The following is a 23,944-nucleotide window of genomic DNA, read 5'->3' on the forward strand; positions in this document are numbered from 1 at the left end:
GAACCAATAATAACTACCTCCATCTCTTGCAGAAACTGTACACCAAAGAGTGGGATAAGGTCAAAGCCACAGGCTACTTCATGCCTGGAGATGCTGTACCAATCAAGCAGTGCATCCATACGTCTAAAGTACAAAGTCAAGTGAGTAGCGGGACATAGTTGCATTTGTCCCTTTCAAAACAAGGACATTTATTAAAGTTGCTCTTAATTTGATTGAGAACATGACCATATGGAGATAATGATTTTTGTCTGTCCTGTAGCATAAGTACCATGAGGGATACCGTAAGCAAGTTGGCCACCACATCGGTGCTCTCAGCATCCAAGACGACCCTCTGCTCATGCTGGCTCTAAACTCAGCCAAGATTGCCAGTGATGCCCTGTACAAGAAGGACTTCAACAAGTCCAAGACCAAGTTCCACCTGCCAGTGGACATGCTTAGTCTGGAACTGGCCAAAAAATGCCAGATCCAAGTTAATGATTTCAACTACAGAACTCATCTGCACCAGTGGACTTGTATGCCAGACCAGAACGATGTCATCCAGGCCCGTAAAGCCTATGATCTTCAAAGTGATGTGAGTGCTATCAGACAGCGCACCAAACTAAGACTCATTTAACTTATTCATGCAATAAAATGACAGATTATCTTTCTTAATCTTCTAAAATGTATCTGTGTTTTTGTCTGCAGAATGTGTACAAGGCTGATTTGGAATGGCTTCGTGGATGTGGATGGGTCGCAGCTGACTCTGTTGAACACGTCAAGGTCAAGAAGGCTCAGGAGATTCTCAACGATGTACGTTTACTGTATTACATTTCTGTCTTTGGATTTGGCTATTTTTCTTTTTACATATTTTGCTTGTTTTGGTGTCAACACACTGTGTTTCACTTTGATGCTCTATTTTTTCTTGCAGAGGCTTTATAAGAAGAATGCCAAAGATGGATTTGGAAAATTCACCCTGGATGCAGAGTTCCCTGATATCGCATTGGCAAAGATAAATGCTGCCAATCTCAGCGATGTATGTAAAAATCTAAAATTTAAAAGGCTAAATTTCAAGAAGCATATTAATACACAGTAATCAAATCTAAAATGTAAATCCTGTTCTTTTCCTCCTACTGTAGCTGAAGTACAAAGAGACCTTCAATGCAGAAAAGGGTCATTACATTGGTTCAGATGACACTCCTCTACTGGCCCATAGCAGGGAGGTGTCTAAGCACATCAGTGAGGTAATGTCAATGATTTTTGACAATTTTCTTTTGTTGATTGTATATCACATATTGTATCAACCTTTTCTAAACATTGTACCTACTTTCTGTGTTTTCAGAAACACTACAAACTGGAATGGGACAAGAGTAAGGCTACAGGCTACCATCTGGACCATGAATACATCCCTGTTGTTAGTGGCAAGAAGGGCAGGGAGATTGCAAGTGATGTGCGTTTCTTTTTTGTTGTAGTCAGTGACACATGTCACATAATTCAGTTACATTTACAGTTCTTACAGTATGTAAGCAAAATTGAGACTTTTATTATTCTGAATCCTATTAGGCCAAGTACAAAGATGCCCATGAAAAAGCCAAAGGTCACTATATGGCTGGGACCCTGGTGGACTTCCCTGAAGTGATGCGATGTGGAGAGCAGGAGAAAAACAAGGGCCTGGTAAGATATTGTTTGTCCATTTGTTCCATATTCCATATTTATCCATTTCCATAAACTTTGTTTTAGGTTAATTTCTGTCACACTGTTAATAACAATTACAACGACTTTCCATGTCTTTACAGAGGCTCTACCACAAAGATTACCATCAAAGCAAGCTCAAGACCCACATCCCACCTGACGTAATTGCCAACCAGGTAGCTAAGAGGTGCCAGGACATGCTGAGTGATGTCATCTACCGCACCTACCTGCACCAGTGGACTTGTCATCCTGATCAGGAGGATGCCATCCGTGCCCGCAAGACCAACGAGATTCTCAGTGATGTAGGTCCTTCTTCAATGCACCTCTCATGCCAGTATTTAAATTATGTACCACGTCCTGTGGCAGATGATCGGACAAACTCGTATTACATCCACTGTCAATTTTCTGTTAGATATATGGGCAATATATATATAGTATGTGTATATATATATATATATATATATATATATATATATATATATATATATACACATACTATATATATATATATATATATATATATATATATATATATATATATATATATATATATATATATATATATATATATATATATATATATATATATATATATATATATATATATATATATGTATGTATGTATATATATATATATATATATATATATATATATATATATATATATACACATACTGCAACTATCTTTATAAATGTAGTTATTTGATAAAAGTTGTCTTATTTAAGGCTCAAAAATCTGAGATATTGTCAGAGCAATTGTTTTGCTGTCCAGATTTGGGAGTTGTTCTTATGTTCTTTATTGTACTACACTACCAAGACAAACTTTCTTATAGTATGCCAGCACAACACCAGAGGCCAACTTTACATACAAAATATACTAGATATTAGACTATATTAGATTTATTGAAAGCCAGAAATTATACAGAAATCTAAACATTCTTTCAGTATTATACAAATAAATATGTGCTTTCTTCCTCTCTTTATTTTATAGGTGTTCTACAAGGAAGACCTGACCTGGATGAAGGGGATTGGTTGCTATGTGTGGGACACGCCAGAGATTATACGTGCCAAAAAGGCCTACGAGCTGCAGAGTGATGTGAGTAACCACACTGAAATTTACTGGAAACATTTAGAAACATAATTCTTAATGTCCAGGCATTTAAGATAAATAATTTAATTCTTTACTTCATGAACCTGTTCTTATTTTCTCTTGTCATATTTTCCTTTTTAGCTTAAATACAGAGAGGATGCCAAGAAAGAATACAACAATTATTCCATTGTGACAGACACCCCAGTCTATGTGACTGCTGTCCTGGGTCACACCTGGGCCAGTGAGGTGAGTGAGCTGGACTTTTTGAATAAGCATATTTACTGTTTTTTTTACTGTTTGAATGCCCAAATGAGTGCAATATTTATATACAATTGTCATTGACAGCTGAACTACAGGGAGGCTTATCAAAAGGAGAAGCACCAGTATACCACTGTTCTGGATACATACGATTATGCCAGATGCCACAACTTCAAATACTTCTTCAGCAACGTAAGTGGAGATACATGAACATATCTCTCTTTCAGTCATTGTGTGCATTGTAGCACTGAAGGAATGCAATTTAATTCCCCGGTAAATCCTACCTTGAACTTTGAACCTCATTGACAACATTTAAGCTATCAGCTTTTTCAATGGCATGTTGTAATGATGATTATATTCTGGCTTTTCTGTCATCAGAAAAACTACACTGCTGCCTGGGACACAATCAAAGCCAAGGGCTACCACATTCCACATGACTCACATGCCTTGCAGCACGCCAAACAACAGAAGATCATTCTCAGCGGCGTGAGTTCAACTTTGAGTTCTATTAATTTTATTCCATTTTATTACTATTTTTGACAATATGAAATTTCTTGCCCCTTTAGGTGAAGTATAAGGAGGATTATGAGAAGTTCAAATCCCTCTACAGTTTGCCCAAGTCTCTTGAGGATGATCCTGCCACTGCTCGTTGCGTCAAAGCTGGAAAGCTGGTCCTTGATGTAAGTTAAATTTATTGAGCCATTTCATCTTCCTCATGTGCAAATTTCCTTTGAAGAGGAATACAGGAGCTGTACTGTAAGATTAACTCTGTTTTGATAAACAATCTAAAATGCATCCAAATGTGATTTTTGTTGTGCAAACATAATGCGAGAACTTAAAGAACCATCTGTTGTCCATCTTTATAGCGTCTGTACAGGCAGGACTATGAGAAGACCAAGGCCAAGAACCATATCCCACCAGACATGCTGGATATCTTGTCTGCCCGCAACACCCAGTCCACCGTTAGTGGGATACACTACCGCAAGTATCTCCATCAGTGGATATGCCTTCCTGACATGCAGATGTATGTCCAAGCACGCAAAGTCAGCGAGCAGCTCAGTGACGTGAGTAACTTCCCTCAGCTTGATATTCTGTGCTTGTTACTGTGCAGCCACAGTAGTTACAGATTGGTCAAAGGTACAGCCACATTCTAGCTTATATTTTTATCAGTGATATTATTTTTGATAATATTGTATCTTCTTTTTTAACTCGCATTTTTAAAAAAATTTAGCATCTTATACAGTGCAAGATAATTTCTTATTTTAATATGACAAGTTTTTCTTTATCCAGTTTCCAGCTGGATATACAGTTTAATTTTTTATTCAGTAGTAGTTCATATTCATGAGTACAAAGGCAACTGAAGAGTCCAAAAGAAGTGAGATAAGTATATATATGTAAACAGTATACATATGTGTTTATGGTCTTTTTTGTCTGTTAGTTTTTGTTGTTGTTTTTTTGAACTATACATTGTATGAAAAAGCGTCAGGTTGCAACCACTTACAATACAAAACACATCTACCAAAAGTCCCTTAACTTACAGTAGGACATGACCAAAATATGTTAATATGATTGCCATAATTGAAAGTATGTTTTATTGTGCGCTATCCTCAGATCTTCTACAAGGATGACTTGAACTGGCTGAGGGGCATCGGCTGCTATGCCTGGGACACACCGGAGATCATCCGTGTCAAGCATGCTGGTGATCTTCAGAGCGAGGTTAGCCCACCTAATATATTCATTCTTAGGCTACTTTCTATTCCACGTTATCTGCAATGACTTGATTTACAACTTTTAGCTCCCCCTCCACTGTTCAAATGTTCTTCATATTCCTCTTCTTTCTAGCTTTCAGACAACTCTCATTTTCTTCCCTTCCAGTAAATCCTCCCCAGACTTTTTATACTATCTGGTGTTTAATCCGAACCAATGCTGATTGCCATGTTTTATTGTTTATATTCCAGCACAAGTACAGAGCCAAAGGTGTTGAGGCTTTCAAGGACTATTCAGTGGTATTGGAGACTCCAGAGTATGAGACGGCCAAGCAGAACGCTCAAAACCTGAGCGATGTAAGTGACTCTTTAAATTCTCTGAACGGTGTTGGTTTATTACTATCTATATTTCATTACGTAACAAAAAATCATGATAATACATCTAATCTTTTTTTCTTCTCATTTTCCAGCTGCACTATCGCTATGATTACCACACCAATGTCAAGGGAACCAACACTTCTCCTGCTGTCACTATTGATACAGAGAGGGCACGCCTGGCAAACTACATCCAGAGTGATGTAAGATAGTATTTCTTAATATTTTGTCTTTGTTTAAGAACTACTGTCATATATACACTGTGTGTACACTGTAAGAATTTGTCACCAATGCTGGATGGTAGGAGCATGAGTGACCCAGGGATAAAGTTCTCACCCACAATCACCACCAATCCAGCTTGGTCATGCACTTCAAAAAATCCTTGCTTTGCTTTGACCAAAATCATTCACTCACCCATACACACTCCATTGTTTACACTATAGTGAGTAGTAGATTTAGATTTTAGAGACTTATGCTTCATCATAATTTTGTACCATCACTGACTCTAAGTTTTTGCATCTGTCAAAGCATTGCATCATGAGATTTTAGCAGAAAGTAGTGTACATGCTTTGGACAACACATTTTTCGTTCTATTCCGGGAATTTGTATGGGCCCTGTAGGACAAACATTTTACACTGACACGGTGCACTATGTAGCAAATAGGGATTGATTTCAGACACAGCTCTTGTCTTTATTTAATCAAAAATGTTTTAAATAATTTTACCTCCTACTGGTCACTGGTGCAATGACAACCACCAGTGAGTCACAGAGGTACTGTAGCACATGGCTATCAATCTCTACATAGCAGTTGACTGGGAATATGGGTATTTAAAATTGGGAGAGAAAGCAGACAAATATCTACAAAAATAAATTTAAAAAATGCTGGATATAAAATCTACATCATTTTTAGGAGTTTACCTTCAGGGTTTATGGCTTTATTTTGTCCCCTCAATATATGTCTTACCATTGTATTTTTCTATCAGTATACATGTTTTTTAATCTGAAATACATCTGGTCTCACCCTGTTGTCCTGGCTTCTCTCAGAACTGGTACAAGGAAGCCAACAAGCACGCCATGCCCACCGGATACTCCTTGCCCAGTGACACCCCTCTCATCAAGCAGGTTAAGATGAACAGCCATGTCAGCAGCGATGTAAGTATTTCACTGTCCTATCTTGAATCATCCAATTAAACTGTTCTTTGGATAGCAATTAAGCCTCCCTGCTCACATAGTTTTGATGTTACTGAGTCACATTCCTTTTGCTTTTATTTGGATAGGCGAAGTACAAGGCGGCCTATGAGATGATGAAGGCTAAGGCCTACACTCTTCATCCAGAGGGAGTCAACTTCGTCAACGCAAGGAATGCTAGCAAGATCATTAATGAGGTAAGATAAAACACTGCTGCTTTTCTTGACACGTTATAGTTGATCGAGATTTACATTGTTACCTTGTGGCAATTGTATTGCATAAAACAATTTCACACTTCACTTTCTCCACTTCCCCAGCGTCTGTATCGTGCGGACTACCACAAGAAAAAGGACAAGATCCACACAACCTACGACACCCCTGAAATTAAACAAGTCAAGATGAACCAGGACAATCTCAGCGACGTATGGAACCATTCTCACACAATTTACTTCTTTTGTGTTCCTATTTTTGTTCATGTAGCTTGGTGGAGTTGATTAGCATATTATGTTCAGGCAACTTTTTTGTTCTCTGATCATTCTAGTTGTGCTACAAAGAGAAATACTACAATACTAGAGGACAGCTGATCCCTATGCCCATTACACCTGAGCTGATGCACTGCTACCATGTCAATGAGATCACCAGCGAGGTATGGAGGAAAAAGAAATAAAGTCTGACTCACATTTTCACACATTTGACTTGGAAACTTTTGTGAGAAATTGTTCTTTAAAATCTTTTTTTTTTTGTTTTTAGCTAAGATACAAAGAAGATTTGTTGTGGCTAAGAGGCATTGGCTGCTTCTTGTATGACACCCCAGAGATGGTCCACATCCGCAGCATCACCAAACAAAGGGTATGTGCTTCAGTAGAATACCCTCTTATATCACTGTCCTTCATTTTCATTGCATATTCAACTTACTGCAGTGGCATCACAGTCACTTGTATGGCCTGTTTTTTAATTTATAGGCCAACTATCCAGTGGAAGCTAAGAAGAACCTTTCCAAGTTTTCCGTGGTCCTTGACACACCAGAGTACCAGCGTGTGTCTGAGCTGAAGACCCACATGAGCAACGTGAGTCGTTTTCCCAAACACTCATTATCACATTATATGGATAGCTGTAACATTATTAGGTCTCCAAATAAAAGTAAAGTTCTTGACAACTAAGTAGCTTTTAAATAGCAGTATCTTCCAAGGCTTGTGTTCTAAGAAAAATGATAGTATTCTGTCTGAAAATAAATAAATAAATTCATTTTGATCGAGCTCTTGACTTTTTCTGACCCTATAATTTCAGCTGATCTACAAAGCCCATAGCAAAGAAGAAATGGCTAAAGTCAGCACCACTGTGGACTCTGTGGACATCCAGAGAGCCAAATGGGCCCAGCAGCTGACTAATAAGGCAAGTTTAGATACACTATCACTTATTGAATGTTTTTTTACACAAATTTATGTTTCTTTTTCCTTGCAATGTAACATTATTTTGTATGTTCTGTTTTTCTACAGTTCGAGTACACGGACCTTGCTCATAAAGAAAGAGCCCATTTCACCCCAGAAATGGAAACTCCAGACTTGGACCATGCTAGAAAAATGAAAATAGTCCAAAGTGATGTAAGTCCTCCTCATCATTTCTCCTTTATCTTTGTTTGGATATCCTTGCTATTTACTAGTGGGCTATCTTGCCTTCATAATGCCTCACTTCTGTAGATTTTTATAAAAGTAAGCATGTCTTGAGACTTAACTAACTCTCCTGATGTGTTGCAATAATTGTTTCCTCCCTTAGCTCAAGTACAAAGATCAGTATGAGAAGATGAAGCACAGGTACACTGCCATTGCTGATACACCCCTCCTGGTCCGTGCCAAGAAAGCCTACCTCCAGTCCAGTGATGTGAGTATGCTCATTTGATAACCTGCATAGTAAAGAATAATGTTTATATCATTATCATATTTCATTATCCCTACCTAGATATTTTTCTTTTTTTTTTTTGGTGTCCCTCTGGTGCTTCTGCTCAAGCTCCCTTTTAGCAGTAACCCAATATCTGAGTTATGGGACTTTAAATAAAAATTGGATATCAACTGATTTCAGAGCATTAGTCTATAAAACCTGCAATGAATCATGTCTGACTCCATCTGGGAAAACTTTTAATCAAGTTAAGAATTTCATTAGCTTATGGAGTGATCTCCTATGACAGATCTCATGTTGTTTTATAAACTTTTCAACCATGCCACAAAATGCTGCCTGTAAGAGTCAATGAGGCAAAATGTGGGCTTTGACTTATGATTAAAGATTACTTTTAGAACAAAGATGCCACAAACACCACTTTCTGTATTTTCTGTCTGGTAACCATTCTGTTGCTGTTCATGTCTTCAGCTGCGCTACAAAGAGACCTTCGAGTTCTCTAAGGGCCACTACCTTACTGTCAAGGATGCTCTGGACATCACCTACCACCGCAGAGTCACAGACGACATCAGTGAGGTCAGCACTTAAAATTAGGCTCTCTTTGCACCATTATATTTAGATAATGTCAACAAAAAAGTAAATATAATTTTGATTTTAACTCTTTCGTCTATCTTACTGTTTTTCTGTCCATCCATCTCTACCACAGGTTAAATACAGGCAAAAGTACATTAAATCTCTGGGTACATGGAAGTCCATCCCCGACCGTCCTGAGTTCTTCTTCAGCAGAATTGCCAGCGATAACATCAGCGATGTGAGTACTGTTGAATTGATATTTTGTGGTTATGTGGCACTTAATAATGCTGAGAAAGTTTTGAAATTGCATCAAGCCTCCCAAAAATACACATCTTCTATATTAAAACTGTGACCCTCAGTGGGTAGAAGGTCATGCAGTATTATTGGCTGTGTAGTATCTAAATGAATTTTTTTCTTCTCTTTTTAGATCAAGTACAAGGAAGACCTGGATTGGCTGAAGGGTATTGGCTGCTTTGTGTGGGACACACCTGAGCTGGTGCAGGCTGAAAGAAACAAGACACTGTACAGTGAGGTAAGGGTTCTATTTAGTTCATATTTTAACATTTATTACATCAACAATATGACAAACATGTTAATTTCATACTATAGAAAGTACCATAAATTACTCATGATTTGTTTAATTCATATAACAAATATACTGAATAATGTAGTGTATGCCGTCATTTTAACTGATCCTGATAACTGTTTCATTTCTTGGTAACAGAGACTGTACAAAACCTCCTTTGAGAAGAATAGAGGCAACTTCAGGTATACCTGTGACACTCCATTCTTCCAGGCTGCCAAACAAGCCTCCATGCTCATCAATGATGTAAGTCCTTTCATTCTTCAACCCAGTATGATAATTGATGTTTGTAGCAGAAACAAATATGTTATAATCAATTTGTTGAATCGACTTTGTGAAATTGATACTTTTCTCTCTCTCTGTGCATCTTAAATGGACTTTCAGCTTGGAGGTAAAAATCATGAAGTTAAAGTATTATTTGATTATTGCCTATTATGTTTTTAACCTCCTCTTTTTACATGTAACATACATGTAATGTTTAAAAACGTTGCCCTTCACCATCATATCAAATTGTTTTAATCTTCCTTTGTCCCCTGGAAAACTCTCATGACATGACATCACACATTGTTTTCTGGACATTTGTCTTTAACTACCATCTGACATTCTGAGCAGAGAATCTACAAAGCTGGTTATATGAAGACCAAAGATAAGTTCACCGTAACTACAGATGATCCTAGATACCAACTGGCCAGGGAAAACAGGAAGATGAGCCAGGTAAAAGCCCTGGTCGTGTCATACGACTGGCCTGCATCCTCCGCTGTTTCCTCCGGCCCGGCCCTCCAGGCCTCTGACACCGGTGCATGAGGTCGTCGACAGACCTGCTGGTGGTGGTCGCCGCATGGCTATGATGATGAATTTCTGTCCCTGTGTTCTCTCTTTTTCTTTTTGCCCCTCACAGGTTATTGTAAACTGTGTCACTCAAATAGCAGGTGGAGCAATAGGAGAGCAAGACTCTCCTTTATCTGTGCCATCAGAGACAGTTTAATCATTCATTAATGCATAGATTATGCTTTGTAATAAAAAATGAGTAAGCCCAAACAAACAAATGAACAAATCCTTCCACTTCTGAATATGATGATGTCTGTCACTGAGGACACAGATGAGAATATAGCTCCATCGTCACATTTGGATCTCCGGAGTCCTTCTCCAGTCCCTCTCAGTGTCACTGCTGTTTTTATATGTGTCCTTAACTTTTGCATGATGTGTGTGTGTGTGTGTGTGTGTGTGTGTGTGTGTGTGTGTGTATGTGGTTGTGTGTGTGAACAGGTAAGGTATAAATCCAAAGCAAAGGATCTGCTAAAGAGTGGCTGCAATGAGCTATTCCGCCCTGACATCCTCACAGCCCTTTACCAGTCCACTATGGGCAGTAAGGTAAACAACCGAGAGTGGTTGAACCATGGTAACTCCAATCCTTGTCCACAAACAGGCAGAAAACAATCCCTCTGTAATTTAAGACTGACAGTTGAAAGTTAATTCAGCATGATGCTCAGTCAAGTCAAGTTACACTGTTCCTTCCTGCTGTTTCTGGACAGGGTCTCATCACATCGTATTTTCATCCTTCCCTTCATTCCATTTTAACTCCCAAATGACTATCTGACATCCCATTCTTCCCTTTCATCCTCTAATCCTTCCATCACCCATCCACAACTCTCCATCCCTCATTGATAACCCAATATTTAACTTATTTTAAAATGCAATGCAGTAGTTGTCCAACAGCACTCTGATATCTAGAGTCAGAAAATATATGCAGCATATATACTTTATAGTATATATGTGTAGAACTTTATGTAATTACAGCATCTTTCAGATTATTCTGAAGATTTTTTGTAGAAAAGTCAAAAGGCAATCCTGGTATGTGCCATAGTGTGATGTTTGATACTACCACTGGGGGCGCCAAAGAAACCTTCAAATTCTACACATTGGTTTTAAAATGGGATTTACAAATTGTATTAATGTTGTACCAGCTATTTTAGTACATAGCTGTTCCACTAGTCACTTGACTTTCACTCTCTTCTCTTGAGTAAACTTCATCTTTGCTGAAGCCACTGTATGTATCAGATTCAGCGATCAATAGCATAAGATGGACTGCTGCTGGTCACCATGAACTACGTGGGCACTGCAGATTTTCATGACTGCATAGTGGTAAAATGTTTATGTTTATTTAAGAAGGGGCAATGCACATTAATTAACATAAGCACTGAGGTCCATCATGTAAATGTGCTAGAGTTAGCCATGCAGGCTAATTTTCATTTGCAGTCCTTGCATTGCTTCTCTCATGTGTCTTTGTCTTCATTTTCACCTGGAAAATAACCACCTCTGTTTTCATGCATGTTTTTTTTCATAATGCATGCTTTTATTAACTTGTGCATGGCACCACATCACTTATAAGATATGGACTGTGTTATTTTTAACCAGTGATACATTACATGACACTTATAATGTGAAAGTAAAGTAAAGTAAAGTAAAGTAAAGTGTTTCTGAGTTTGCTCATTCACTGTTAGAGAATCATTCAAGAAAAAAAGAGCGAATAGTTAAATAACAAAACTGCTATTATACTATTATATAGTGATTATTTATTTGTCTTCTTCAGAGTAAACTCAGAATAAGAAATCATGTAATGCTTAAATGTCACTTTTAATTTCTGGGCATTAGTACAATTTTGTTGCATGCCTATATTTTAATGAGTGCTCCAACATTTCTTTCCATGAATTTATCCACCACTTTTCATGGATAGTTTTTGTCTTTACTTTAGCCCCAGAAATTAGAAGCAAGACTACTCAGAATACACATGAATAAAAGCTAATGATTACACTGGTAGCGTTATTATGAGTGATAATAACTTTTGCATGTTATTCTTCAGTGGAGGTACAGGGAGCAGTATGAGCGTGCCAAGGATAAGTTCACACCCGTTCTGGACACTCCAGAGTACGAGACCCACAAACGCAGCAAGAAGATCAGCGATGTAAGTTTTGTTTTGTTTTTGTCCATCGGGTACATTTTTCTAAATCAGCAACTGCTTCATGATTTCTTTTTGTGTGTGTGTGTCTTTTGAATTGCTCCTGACTATGCAATGATGATCATTCCACAGATCATTTACAAAATGGAGTACAACAAGACCAAGGCTAAGGGATACACCATGCCTTATGACACTCCATACCAACAGCACATGAAGAAAGTCAAGGAGATCACTAGCACTGTAAGTCCCTCACAGACTGGCTGCACCTTTAACACTTTTTTACAGAGACATAGAAAGCCAACATAATAAATAAATTGTTGTGTTTGATGGTGCGTTTCTCATGCATCTTGCAGCTGAAGTATAAAGAGGTGTATGAGAAGAGCAAGGCCCAGATCAACATGGACCCTGAGGCTCATGAGATTCGTGCTGCCAAGGAGGCTTACAAAAACATCAGCAATGTAAGTGTTGTCAGTGGTGCCAAATAAATGTCTTAATAAGAAATTTAAACTGCTTAGATAGGAAAAAAATGGAAAATCTTGATAAAATATTTGTTTTTTTCCCTATATTAGCTCAACTACAGGAAGAAGTATGAAGCCACTAAGAACAAGTGGATCTGGACAGCAGACAGACCCGACTTTGTCAATGCTGCAAGGAACACTTTGCAACAGAGTGATGTGAGTTGGTGCTTTTTCTTTATAGTATGTGTATGACTTTGGTGACATGACAACATGCAACAGTGTTTTTCTAATGTTTCTCCTATTGTCTCACCCACAGGTTGAGTACAAGTATGACAAGGAGATGATGAAGGGCTGTGTGATACCGGTGGTTGATGACAAGTTAACCGTCCTGGCTAAGAAGAATGCTGAAATGGCCAGTGATGTAAGTTTATCCCCTACTTTATTACCAACTCTATGACTATACTACACTTCAGGACTTGACATGTTGTAAACCCAACTAATACTTTATTCCTACTTAAATGTTATCCATTTTTACTCTCCAGGTGAAGTATAAAGCGAAGTATGAAAAGTCAAAGGGCCACTACGTGCCCGTTCTGGACACTCCTCAAATCCTCCATTCTAAGGCTGTGCGCACTCTGGTGTCAGAAGTAAGAACCATTCAGTAGAAAATCAACCTGTTTTTGTACCCTTGTACACATATTTTATAGTGAGATATATTACACAAAAACAGTTTTTTATGACTATAACAATGTGTGTGTTATAAGTTCTTCAAATTCTTCCTCAGAGCAAATACAAGGAGGCCAGTAAGAAGGAAATGCAGTCTGGCTCATTCACCACCCTGTCCGAGACTCGCGATACTGCCCACAGCAAGGAGATCAACAAGCTTGTCAGCGGGGTACAGTTGTCTCACATTTATTTTAGAACTCAGACTCATAATCCTCAACATTTTTTTTCTGAGGTTGGCCCCTAACTTTCTTGTCTCTTTTTACAGAAATTGTACAAAGCGAAGTTTGAGAAGGAGAAGGGCAAGTCAGTGTATAACCTCATGACTACTCCACCTGATGTTAAGCATGCCATGGACGTGGCCAAAAACCAGAGCAGCGTGAGTTATATCTACGGCTATGCAAAAATAACACTTAATTGACGATTTTGTCAATTCCCTTGGCTTACAGTCTCCATGCTGGGATAATTCATATCATTTTTACTGGCAATATTATGTGCTAAGTTAAGTGTTTTGGCTCCTACACTATTTTCACAGCTTCTCTTACTTCTTTTACTATGAGTATATCCCTTCTACTCTTCTACCCAACCCTACAGGTTGCCTACAAGAAGGATGCCAAAGCCAACTTGCACTACACTACTGTGGTGGACCGACCTGACATCAAGAAGGCTACCCAGGCTGCCAGACTCATCAGCGATGTAATAATAAAGCAGATGCATAAAAACACTGTCAGGGTTAAAGACTTAAAAGTGTCCACACAAAGGCAGAAATTAGCATACGCCTTATTTGCATCAGAAGTATTAACCAGTGTGTGCACATGTTTCTGTTTTTACAAATCTCACTGTGTACAAGCCTGTTTTTCTCTCCCACAGTTAGCCAGAAATAGATGTAGACACACCTTAATCATGTATAATGTCTCTCTACTCTGCCAGTATTTAGACCTATTAATAAAAGAATGGCAAATAAGAAGCGTGAATGGCTGTTACACAAAACAGTAGTATAGTATGAACAAAAGAAAGAAAATAGTTGTTAAATTATTGTATGGCACACACTGTATGATGGAAAAGTGATCTCTGGGAAATACAATGCACATACATCATGACAATGATGGCTTGGCATCAAAGATGTAACATAAAAAACACTTAGGACCACATACCCATCACTGTAGTTTGTACATGGTCCACTGATTCTTGTTTGGTTTTGTCTCCATCAGATTGGCTACCGTAACAAGGCCCGTGAGGAGGCCAGGCGTGGAGGTTCTTTGGCCCACCGCCCAGACATCGCACTGGCCACTGAGGTGTCCAAGCTGACCAGCCAGGTACACAAACCAAATCAACCATCTGTCCTGTGAAGCTCCAGGCTATTCCTGCTGCTTTCCCACTATTTTTTTTTTTTACAGTGACCATCTTTGAGATGTTTCCACTCTTTATTTCACAGTCAAGATGGTTGGCGTCAGTCAGTGGAAGTCATATTACCCCAGTAAAGTTCAGTTCAGCAAATTCAACTCTCTGGGTGTTATTGTCAGATCAGCTTTCTTGAGCTAATAATACATGCAGACTAGTATTGCTGTAGTAGATGCTTAGCAGCAGAACTGTAGGCCTAACTATAAAACTAGCAGCTCTTCCATAGCGCTTCCTCTGCCAGCCTGCATTACGATCTATGTCTTACTCTGTCATTGTGAGTCCATGAAAGTAGATTTACATGCTTATTAACTACCCATATCACAACATTGTACATGTTCCTTCTTCACCCTGTCCTTCAACCTGTCTTCCTAATTCCTCCTTACTGTCTACCTTGCTTCTCCTCTCTCCATCCTTCTATTCTTTACTCTCCTATTCCTCATTCCTTTCCTCTCCTCTCTCCTTCCATAATGTCCTAGTCTTTGTGTTCTCATCCCTCCATCTCAATGCGCTTTGTAGGTGGAGGCCAAGCCCTCCCTCCATGGAGCTGCTTCCTATGATACCCCCCAGATGCGTCACATTAAGAAAATGAGTGCCGTGACTAGTAATGTAAGGAGGTTAATGCCCTGAAACCAAAGGGCTCCTACTATATGTTTGTCTCTTCTGTCTTTCTGTGCCCTTCTCATCTATTTATTGATTGACTGATTCTGGATTTTACTGCGGGGTTCACTGTGCCTTTGCCACACACTACAAGAAGTTTTTTGGAAAAGGTTTTTGATCTCATTTGAATCTTCAAATCCCATAAAGTTATTTTGATTTTGCTTGCAAACATGCAGCTTAGCATTATGTGCATCCTCTGCTCTTTTGTTTCCCTGACAAGCTCTGCTTCACTGCTGAGCATAGACAAGCACTGCATTACTGCATTAGTTGCATTATTGCCTTATATGTTAATGGATCATATTTTTGTTACTCATTTTCTACTCATTTCCTTTTGAATCACTCAGTCATTGTGTCTGTCTCTGAATGCTTGAATGTAATGATCTTTCTCCTTTGTGCACAATTCTATCCTAACTCGTGTGTATATCCAGCAGTCAACTATGCTGAATTTCTTCATTTTCAATTCCGAAGACTAGAGGGCAGTGTAGGCCTTCTGAAATGATGGCAGACTTTACAAGTTTTTAAAATGAACAATACGGATTAATTCATTATTGCTACTGGATTTACACATGTGTTTTCTAAGACAATGTTTAAGGATATTGCTTTGTCTCACTTTCTCTCTAAAGCTGGTCGACTTGACAGAACAGCCCAAGCTCCCTCTGAAACAGGATCACAATCCTACTGCCCTAATTCTTCCATACTTTATTATACAGTATATGAAGTCCATGTTGTGTTTATGTAGATCATAGGATGCTATATTAGCCCTGTTTACACTCGGCACTAGAATGCATCTTGGGTGATCAGTGGGAAGCTCTGAACAAAGATGTGAATGCACCCAAAATACATTCAGAACACAGTTGGATTTGATCACTCAAAACACTAGTCAGCACTGCATGCTACATATAAAACACATATAAAATCAGACGCAAGCAGGGAGATGAAATCCAATCTAAAGTGGTCTTGAGTATCAATTGAGATGCATCCTGGTTGCCTGGCAACCACTTCCAAGCAAACTCTTGGAAGTGGTCATTTATGTACAGCTCTGGAACACATTTTTTTTTTAAATTTTACCCTACAGGTCTGTAGAGTGCTGATGATACAGAGAGACAGTATGACTGTACACCAGAACTGTCCAACGAGTTATCTGTCAGTCCATAAATCCTCATGTTTACATGTTGGGTGGCATGACAGGTAGGATGACTAGGAATAAAAAATGAAAATATGATTTTCTTCTCAAGCCTGGAACCAAACTGCAGATGTAAACATCTCTTTTGACACCTTCCTGCCCTCTAAGACTAATTACTGTCAAGATTGCTGAATGAAAATGGGGATTGAATTGGTGCATGGGAAAATCAATCACTTTTGAAAGAAACACAGTTTGACTACAGTTATTTTTTTTCTTGTATAACAAGGGATACAAAATAAAGTTGTGTGTTAATATAGAGAAGCATACAGTACCCAAGTCCAAAACTTTTTACATAAAACTACACAGTATATAGAATATGAGTTACGTATCCCTTTTTATACACTATAACAAAGCATTATGTTGTCCTTTAAATGTTTCTGTGATGGCGTCTAAGTTTCCCACTGGTCCCAAAAAGTTACCACTTACACTAATTCTCACATACTGTATATCCCACCCCAAAAGGTGAAGTACAAGGAGAAGTTTGATAAGGAGATGAAAGGAAAGAGGCCACAATATGACCTGAAGGAGAGTAAGATTTACAAGACTTTGAAGGATGCCAATGATCTGGCTAGTGAGGTAGGTGCTCACATAACTGCATCATGTCATATAATCCCTACAAACATTATACCTAACATTAAAGATGGCCTCATTCTGGCAAACACAGTCCAAGACACAAAATCAAGAGATAGTGTGGTGTTTGGGGACTTTTTTCTATTTACCCACAGTGGGACAAATTCATAGATGTATTTTTATGTCTGCATGCAGGTCTAACCATTTATTAATGGCAATTCCACAAATCTAAATAAAGCTTTTTTCAGGTAGCAAGGATTTATATCCACATATGTCATAAGACCTCATTATTAATCTGAGGAAATCACCATTTCAAATACAAACACCACTCAACTGTGAGGTATGTTCATTTATTATTATGTTTACATCTGCTAACCCTACCCGCAGGTGAAGTACAAAGGGGATCTGAAGAAGATCCACAAGCCTGTGACCGACATGGCTGAGTCTCTTTCCATGCAGCACAGCCTGAGCACCAGCAAATTGTCCAGCGACGTAAGATATCATCACCCTTTAACCCTCTCACATTCCCATCCAGGAAGCTGCTGGGAGTCAGTTCAGTTTCAGTGCGCCCGCCGTGGCGCATTGAAATGTGTCTGACTGCAGCGTTTCTGTCACCCACATACTTCAATAACATCAACATGCTGTGGTCCATTAGCCATGTTGTGTGCACTAAGTTCCTTCATCCATACATCCATTTCTCTGTGACCTCATCTGGTAGTGATCCTTACCCTTCTCACCCTTGACCTTTGACCTTCCCCTACTACTACCTTCTATAGGCTCATTCTCCTACATTTCTTTTTTCTTCTCTTAATTTTTTTTATCCCATAGTTCATATACAGCTACTTTTTATTAATGATCACTTAACACAAAACTCCCTGCTTCTCCATGGTTTTAAACCATTTTAATGTAAAGTTTAACCATCATTTAAAATTTTCATCCATCGTTTTGCAAGCATGTCATATTATTTGACATCGCAAGAACTGTTTTCACAGTTATGAAAGTTATTGTTTTTGTTTCTGTCATAAAATATAAGAATCTTTTTTGTGCTGTGTAATGTTGGGAGTAAACTCCAGACATGCACTCTTCTTCTCGTTTTTTGTACTGAGCTGTTTTACTTGACTGGGAATTCCCCTGTAGTACCGCTACAAGAAGAAATTTGAGGAGAGTAAGGGTCACTACCATATGATTCCTGACACACCAGAACAGCTTCATCTCAAGGAGGCTTCTGAACTTCAGAGCAACGTAAGTTGTACAGACTCTGGGGGTCAATGATAACTGCACCCACCCCCACCAACCCAGAAAAACTGCTGTGGATTTCATCTTTCTTGTCAAACACGTGTGTATGTGATATCTGCTTCTCAGTTCTCCACATCATTACCATTATCTGCTTCCTGTAGTTATAGAAAAGTAGTGTTGCATTCATTTGTTAAACGTTTAAGTTGGGGACTATAGGGTACACTTAAAATCTTAACATACGATTGGGTTGTTTTACAACTTTTACATGGGCCACAAAAACATAAAAAAATTAACCAACTGCTTTGAACCACAAACTACCTCTTAAAATACATTTAAAGAATTTACAGGCAGAATTTTACAAAAATGAATAGTAAAAATATCAGCATTTTCAATATTTTCTAACAGTTTATACACTTAATGTTTATTAATTGGAAAAAATAATGAACAGATTAACCAGTAATGAAAATAGTTGCTAGTGGCAGCCCTAGTATTTAAGGGTATCGGCATAATCACTATTATCGGTATATGTAAACTGTCCAGTGAAAGCAGCTGACATTGCATTTGACATGTGTGTGGGCTGTTCCAGGTGAAGTACAAGGAGAAGTATGAGAGGGAGAAGGGCAAGCCCATGCTGGACTTTGAGACTCCCACATATGTGACTGCTAAGGAGGCTCAGCACATGCAAAGCCAGGTAAACATCCTGTCTGTCACCTCTGTGTTTAATCTGCTCACAGCTTGTCTTCACAGGCCTCTCTTTGAGGATTTCTCAGTGCCTGCCTATATATTAACCTGTAATGTACTGCCTCTGGTTATATATCGATATGCTTCAGCTTGTTGGATGTCCAGCTGTCGTTTATATTGGACTTACAGTATGTTTCTTGAGTATGGAAAAACCTTTTACAGTGCCTTCAATGCCAGTTTATTACATCAGGGTCGTATTTCAGCAGTATATTAATTATAATATCCTGGAATTTAAATCACAATAAATCGTCACTCCTATTGTTAGTCCTTCACCAGTTTCTACTATTTAACTAGCTGTAATCGTACCCTCCACACTGGGAGAAGGCAGTGTAAAATGTGTTAAAGTTGAACTTACCCAGTGCATTGTGTATTGTTGGTGCCTAATACTGTATATACTATAAGTTCAGATCTTCCTCTGATGATGAGGGGATGACGAAGGTAAAGTACATTTTTGTCACAGGCTGTAAACATTTTATGGAGCCTATGTTTAATTATAATGAATTCATAAATTAATACAATTTTTAAAAAGCTATTATAAATTGATTAATTACATATACATTTTAATGGTGCAATAATAACCTCAAACAAAAAAAGATCATCAAATTTGCCCCGTAATAATTCTATTTCTTTAAATGAATTTCAAAATGGACTCGCAAATTAGAAGCTTTCAAACATTGCTCTTTGTTATTTCATTTACTGACGTGTCTGCCATATTCCATCTCACAATGAACTGCTTTAACATTTAGAGTTTTTACTTTAGTATAAAGAAGTATGCCTCATAAATACTTAATGAAATCCAACTCACAGAGCAGCAGCAGGAGCTCTGATTGGCTAGCTGATGAATTAAAGTGAGATGGAATATGATAGGCCAACACATTAGTAAATGAAATGAAATCAAATTTAAGTCTTAAAATAGATTTTTCAAATATATTTTGCAATTCCATTCTTAAATTCAATTAGTCATTTAAAGACAGATGAAAGAAATATAATTATTTAATTGGCAAATTTAATGATCTTCATATTTTTGTTTCTGTCTTTTACTTTGATTTTATAAATGATGTAAATGCAGATCTAATTAATTTACTTTTTTATTAATCAATTTATGAATAATTAAATAAAAGTCTATAATTCTTCTGGTGGCTGACTCCAGGCTCCATACATTAGGGTTGCTTTCTCACAGACACACATTAACTCAAACACACACACACACATATGGAGACTGCAGATCCAGAAATGGGTGTCACATTTTAAGCAGAATGGCGCAAATGAGGTAATGATATAACTGCATTTTGAACCAGCACTGCTTGCATGTGGTTATCTGAGCTCTGTCTGTTCCCTGTCTTGTCTTTGCGGCCAATAGAAAGACTATAAGAAGGACTTTGAGGAGTACATGAGGGGCACGAACCTCTCAGGCTTGGAGGTCACCCCTGCCATGATACATGTCAGACACGCCACCAAAATAGCCAGCGAGGTAACTAAAGGATAATTTATCCCCGACAACTTCCCCTACCTCACCCATGCTTTATAATCATACTAAGACTACATCACAACCACTGTCCTTTTTTTTTCTGTCACCACCTTTATTTTTTAACCTCTCAAGTGCTCCCTTTTGACTTTTTGAAGGTGCCCCCATGTAGTTTAGCTTTAGTTTGTTTGCATGAGTCACTGCACAGTCCTAAACTATTAATGTTGCAAGATTCATCCATCTCCCTTCTTTCTGTCCATTGCGTGACTTATACTGTAGTAGAGTAGTTCACATCTTTTTCACTTCACAATAAACCTTTCATCTAGTAAAATACAACAACAGCTTTATGTAAAAATCAGCCTGCATGCATTTGTTTCCTGTTTTTGCCGCAATGTTTTTATGGTGAAATGCTGACTTGAATTGTTTTGTTGTTGTTTTTTGTTTTCTATGCTCTATCTGATAAAATTTAGTTCACCTTGTCTTTTATCAGGATTCTTGCCAAAGTCACTGGCGTCTCCTCTCTCTCTCTGTAAAAAAGTGATTGATTGCGTCAATCTTCGTGTTTTTAATGATGAAACTCTATGCTGAATCTCTGAATCCGAATCAGAGATTCACTGCTTGAATGAGTTTTTGGGAGGCCTGGTGACTTTGAGCTTAGAGAGCAAGCAGCAGAGCTTGCCTACTGTACTGTCTGTCTGTATGTCTTGGCCTTGCCTGCCTGTGTGCCCTTCTCTGTAGTCTCTCTGTTCTTCTTCCGACCTGTAGAGAGAATACAGGAGGGATCTAGAGGAGGGAGTGAAGGGTAAAGGGCTAACTGTGCTGGAGGAAACTCCGGAGCTTTTGAGAGCAAGGAATGCCACTCAAATCCTGTGTGAGGTATGACTGACTGAGGGGTGACGAGAGCGATGTCACACTCTCATCTGAGTGCCTTCCCACAATCCTGCTCTTGGTGCATCATCTGCTGAATCCTATCCCCTTAACTAAGCTTCATCATCACACTAAAAGGGGTGACTGCTGGGTTTGACGCCTCGTCCCTGCTTGATGACATCACTAACGTTCGAGTGCTCTCCTGTCTATGGGTTCTATCAAATCTAAACCCTATTTTGATTTTCCTATGACTTTGTCTCTTTTGTTTGATAAACATTCCAGAAAAGTACTAAAACAATATTTAATTTTAGTTTTTAATATCGTGATTTGACGTGTAATATTTTATTTCTCTGGGATTTTGCCCCCCGACACAGTGACTTTAGTTTATAGTTTTCTAATTTACATTACAGCAATTAATTTATTGTTGATGTCTTGTATGGCAATACAAGACATTAACAATAATGTGCTAAAGCAAGGGATCTGATAGCTTCAAAACTGTGTATAAAAAGCTGACTTCTGATAATTTGAACTTTTTTGTTGTTGTTGTTGTTGTTGTTTGGCTAGGATATGCTCTGGATGCTTTTTAGACTGATTTTTTGCATTTCTATTAGCAAGCAAGATAGTGGTAGCACTATAAAACAATTGAGGGTTTCTTCATAAATTAACTGGAATTACTGAAATTTGAAAATTATTAATTATGCCTTAACACACTGTCCTTAAACCTGCAGTGCGGAACTTTTACAAATAAATGAATGTCCGTTACATTCAAGCTCTTGCTGAATGAGTTCGCACAGTGCTGATTAATCCCATCACCACCAGATAAATCTCTCTGTATTTCACAGTATATGGAGTTTTTACTCTAGTGTCGGGTTTAACATTCCTGCGCTGGCCAGATGAATACATGAGCAGAGCATGCACACTAGAGACTTCCGCCGGCTGAGCTGGCTAACTTCCTTTTAGCTCTCTGCTAACTTGAAGGGGGATAAAATAATTTTAATCGTGTGGCTCTTCTAGGCTTTCCAAATGTTACCGAACTAAATGGGTCAAATTCTGATAGTAAAATGAGTCATTTAGTGGGGGTTGTGAAGCTCAAAACAATTTATCCTTTAAAAATTGTTTTTAAAGTTGGGTAGTACGCTATGGCGGAGCCTATGACGTAAGCACATGTCCACAGTGTTTTTGTAATTACTCTCACTGCCAGAAGGGGGAGGCAAAAGTCCAGCTTTAACAACTGCTGTTTTATTCTTCAGTTTTGAATGGAGCTTCACACACAAAATGCTGTCCTTAATTCCCCTATTCTCCCTAGTTTCTGCTAACCTTCACTATTCCCCTAGGTGTTGTGGTTTTGCAGCCCTTCTCTGTACGAATGAGTAGAAATCCTTTTGTTTAAAGTGATCTGCTAGTCATTTTAGCTTGTAGCAAATATAGTACTTTTATGTCACACTTTGTAACCTGTCACATTTACAGAGAGAGTACAAGAAATCACTGGAGCAGGAGATAAAGGGCAAGGGAATGTTGGCTTTGGCTACGGACACCCCAGACTTCATGAGGGCGAGGAATGCTACTGACATCCTCAGTCAGGTCTGAATCTTACTGTGTTTCATATCATTTCTTCTGAGCTGTGAATGATCCCACTAATGTGTGCTGACTGACAATTTTCTGTTCCTTAGGCTAAGTACAAGCAGACCGCTGAGATGGACAGATCCAGCTACACAACTGTCATTGACACTCCGGACATCCTCCATGCTCAGCAGATGAAGAACATTGTCAGCCAGGTAGATTATTGTAATGAACCAATTACGCGTACCACAGTAGTATTTCAATCTAAAACTCAATTTGAATTATAAATCCCTGCTGATTTTGTTTTTGGCCAACAGAAAAAGTACAAAGAGGAGGCTGAGAAGACCATGTCTCACTATGTGCCGGTTCTGGACACTCCAGAGATGCAGAGAGTCCGTGAGAACCAGAAGAACTTCAGCACTGTAAGTAGAAAATGGGAACGATAGATTATGCTGGTTCTTACTGGGCCAGCGTGTCTTTGATCATTGTAGGACCAACAGTAAGAGGTCAGTGGTTCTTCAGGTCAAAGGTTATGCTCAGTGCCAGCGTCTGGTAGTTCTGTGTATGTCTCCATGTCTACTGTAAAGTATTATCTTAAATACTTTATCTCGTGTACTGTTAGTGGAATGTCTTTTGTATGGTGTTCGCTAATCTGATTGAATCCAGTTGTAAATTAAGTGTTTGATGTTCACTTTCGTATGTTTTATTCAGGGACATAGATGAAAATATTTTTCATGCTCATCCTGAGAAGAAACTACAGTCACCGTTTTTTGTTCTTCTGAATAAGTAGTTTCTC

The 23,944-nt window shown here is 38.4% G+C and overlaps 1 protein-coding gene and 1 long non-coding RNA gene across 12 annotated transcripts in view; one reads left to right on the forward strand and one right to left on the reverse strand.

Annotated features, from left to right (window-relative positions):
* The window catches only part of neb (nebulin), a 66,260-nt gene that overhangs the window by 31,921 nt on the left and 10,395 nt on the right, over nucleotides 1–23,944 (forward strand). For 6 of the 11 annotated variants that reach the window (XM_044365302.1, XM_044365303.1, XM_044365304.1 and 3 more), the window contains exons 78-128: nucleotides 33–140; nucleotides 260–571; nucleotides 685–789; nucleotides 908–1,012; nucleotides 1,116–1,220; nucleotides 1,319–1,426; nucleotides 1,540–1,650; nucleotides 1,773–1,970; nucleotides 2,660–2,764; nucleotides 2,900–3,004; nucleotides 3,104–3,208; nucleotides 3,395–3,502; nucleotides 3,583–3,696; nucleotides 3,883–4,080; nucleotides 4,628–4,732; nucleotides 4,975–5,079; nucleotides 5,193–5,300; nucleotides 6,142–6,249; nucleotides 6,375–6,482; nucleotides 6,603–6,707; nucleotides 6,827–6,931; nucleotides 7,036–7,134; nucleotides 7,248–7,352; nucleotides 7,573–7,677; nucleotides 7,782–7,886; nucleotides 8,059–8,163; nucleotides 8,647–8,751; nucleotides 8,882–8,986; nucleotides 9,176–9,280; nucleotides 9,473–9,577; nucleotides 10,598–10,702; nucleotides 12,192–12,293; nucleotides 12,420–12,527; nucleotides 12,641–12,745; nucleotides 12,857–12,961; nucleotides 13,062–13,166; nucleotides 13,288–13,392; nucleotides 13,530–13,640; nucleotides 13,737–13,847; nucleotides 14,063–14,164; nucleotides 14,680–14,784; nucleotides 15,386–15,475; nucleotides 17,172–17,285; nucleotides 17,667–17,771; nucleotides 18,417–18,521; nucleotides 19,102–19,206; nucleotides 20,617–20,727; nucleotides 21,487–21,597; nucleotides 23,056–23,169; nucleotides 23,259–23,363; nucleotides 23,466–23,570. In XM_044365302.1, the coding sequence (XP_044221237.1) occupies nucleotides 33–140; nucleotides 260–571; nucleotides 685–789; nucleotides 908–1,012; nucleotides 1,116–1,220; nucleotides 1,319–1,426; nucleotides 1,540–1,650; nucleotides 1,773–1,970; nucleotides 2,660–2,764; nucleotides 2,900–3,004; nucleotides 3,104–3,208; nucleotides 3,395–3,502; nucleotides 3,583–3,696; nucleotides 3,883–4,080; nucleotides 4,628–4,732; nucleotides 4,975–5,079; nucleotides 5,193–5,300; nucleotides 6,142–6,249; nucleotides 6,375–6,482; nucleotides 6,603–6,707; nucleotides 6,827–6,931; nucleotides 7,036–7,134; nucleotides 7,248–7,352; nucleotides 7,573–7,677; nucleotides 7,782–7,886; nucleotides 8,059–8,163; nucleotides 8,647–8,751; nucleotides 8,882–8,986; nucleotides 9,176–9,280; nucleotides 9,473–9,577; nucleotides 10,598–10,702; nucleotides 12,192–12,293; nucleotides 12,420–12,527; nucleotides 12,641–12,745; nucleotides 12,857–12,961; nucleotides 13,062–13,166; nucleotides 13,288–13,392; nucleotides 13,530–13,640; nucleotides 13,737–13,847; nucleotides 14,063–14,164; nucleotides 14,680–14,784; nucleotides 15,386–15,475; nucleotides 17,172–17,285; nucleotides 17,667–17,771; nucleotides 18,417–18,521; nucleotides 19,102–19,206; nucleotides 20,617–20,727; nucleotides 21,487–21,597; nucleotides 23,056–23,169; nucleotides 23,259–23,363; nucleotides 23,466–23,570 (5,799 nt within the window). Of the gene's footprint in view, nucleotides 1–32; nucleotides 141–259; nucleotides 572–684; nucleotides 790–907; nucleotides 1,013–1,115; nucleotides 1,221–1,318; nucleotides 1,427–1,539; nucleotides 1,651–1,772; nucleotides 1,971–2,659; nucleotides 2,765–2,899; nucleotides 3,005–3,103; nucleotides 3,209–3,394; nucleotides 3,503–3,582; nucleotides 3,697–3,882; nucleotides 4,081–4,627; nucleotides 4,733–4,974; nucleotides 5,080–5,192; nucleotides 5,301–6,141; nucleotides 6,250–6,374; nucleotides 6,483–6,602; nucleotides 6,708–6,826; nucleotides 6,932–7,035; nucleotides 7,135–7,247; nucleotides 7,353–7,572; nucleotides 7,678–7,781; nucleotides 7,887–8,058; nucleotides 8,164–8,646; nucleotides 8,752–8,881; nucleotides 8,987–9,175; nucleotides 9,281–9,472; nucleotides 9,578–9,943; nucleotides 10,046–10,597; nucleotides 10,703–12,191; nucleotides 12,294–12,419; nucleotides 12,528–12,640; nucleotides 12,746–12,856; nucleotides 12,962–13,061; nucleotides 13,167–13,287; nucleotides 13,393–13,529; nucleotides 13,641–13,736; nucleotides 13,848–14,062; nucleotides 14,165–14,679; nucleotides 14,785–15,385; nucleotides 15,476–17,171; nucleotides 17,286–17,666; nucleotides 17,772–18,416; nucleotides 18,522–19,101; nucleotides 19,207–20,616; nucleotides 20,728–21,486; nucleotides 21,598–23,055; nucleotides 23,170–23,258; nucleotides 23,364–23,465; nucleotides 23,571–23,944 lie in introns of all 11 variants that reach the window. The other 5 variants (XM_044365301.1, XM_044365310.1, XM_044365312.1 and 2 more) reach the window with 4 other exon arrangements.
* Nucleotides 2,338–23,049, reverse strand: LOC122991873. The gene is made up of 3 exons (XR_006405930.1): nucleotides 22,490–23,049; nucleotides 18,355–18,361; nucleotides 2,338–2,348 (listed from the first exon to the last, which is right to left on the reverse strand). It is a non-coding gene; the product is annotated as an uncharacterized LOC122991873 (long non-coding RNA).

Source organism: Thunnus albacares, chromosome 11 (assembly GCF_914725855.1).
Source record: "Thunnus albacares chromosome 11, fThuAlb1.1, whole genome shotgun sequence".
Lineage (NCBI taxonomy): Eukaryota > Metazoa > Chordata > Actinopteri > Scombriformes > Scombridae > Thunnus > Thunnus albacares.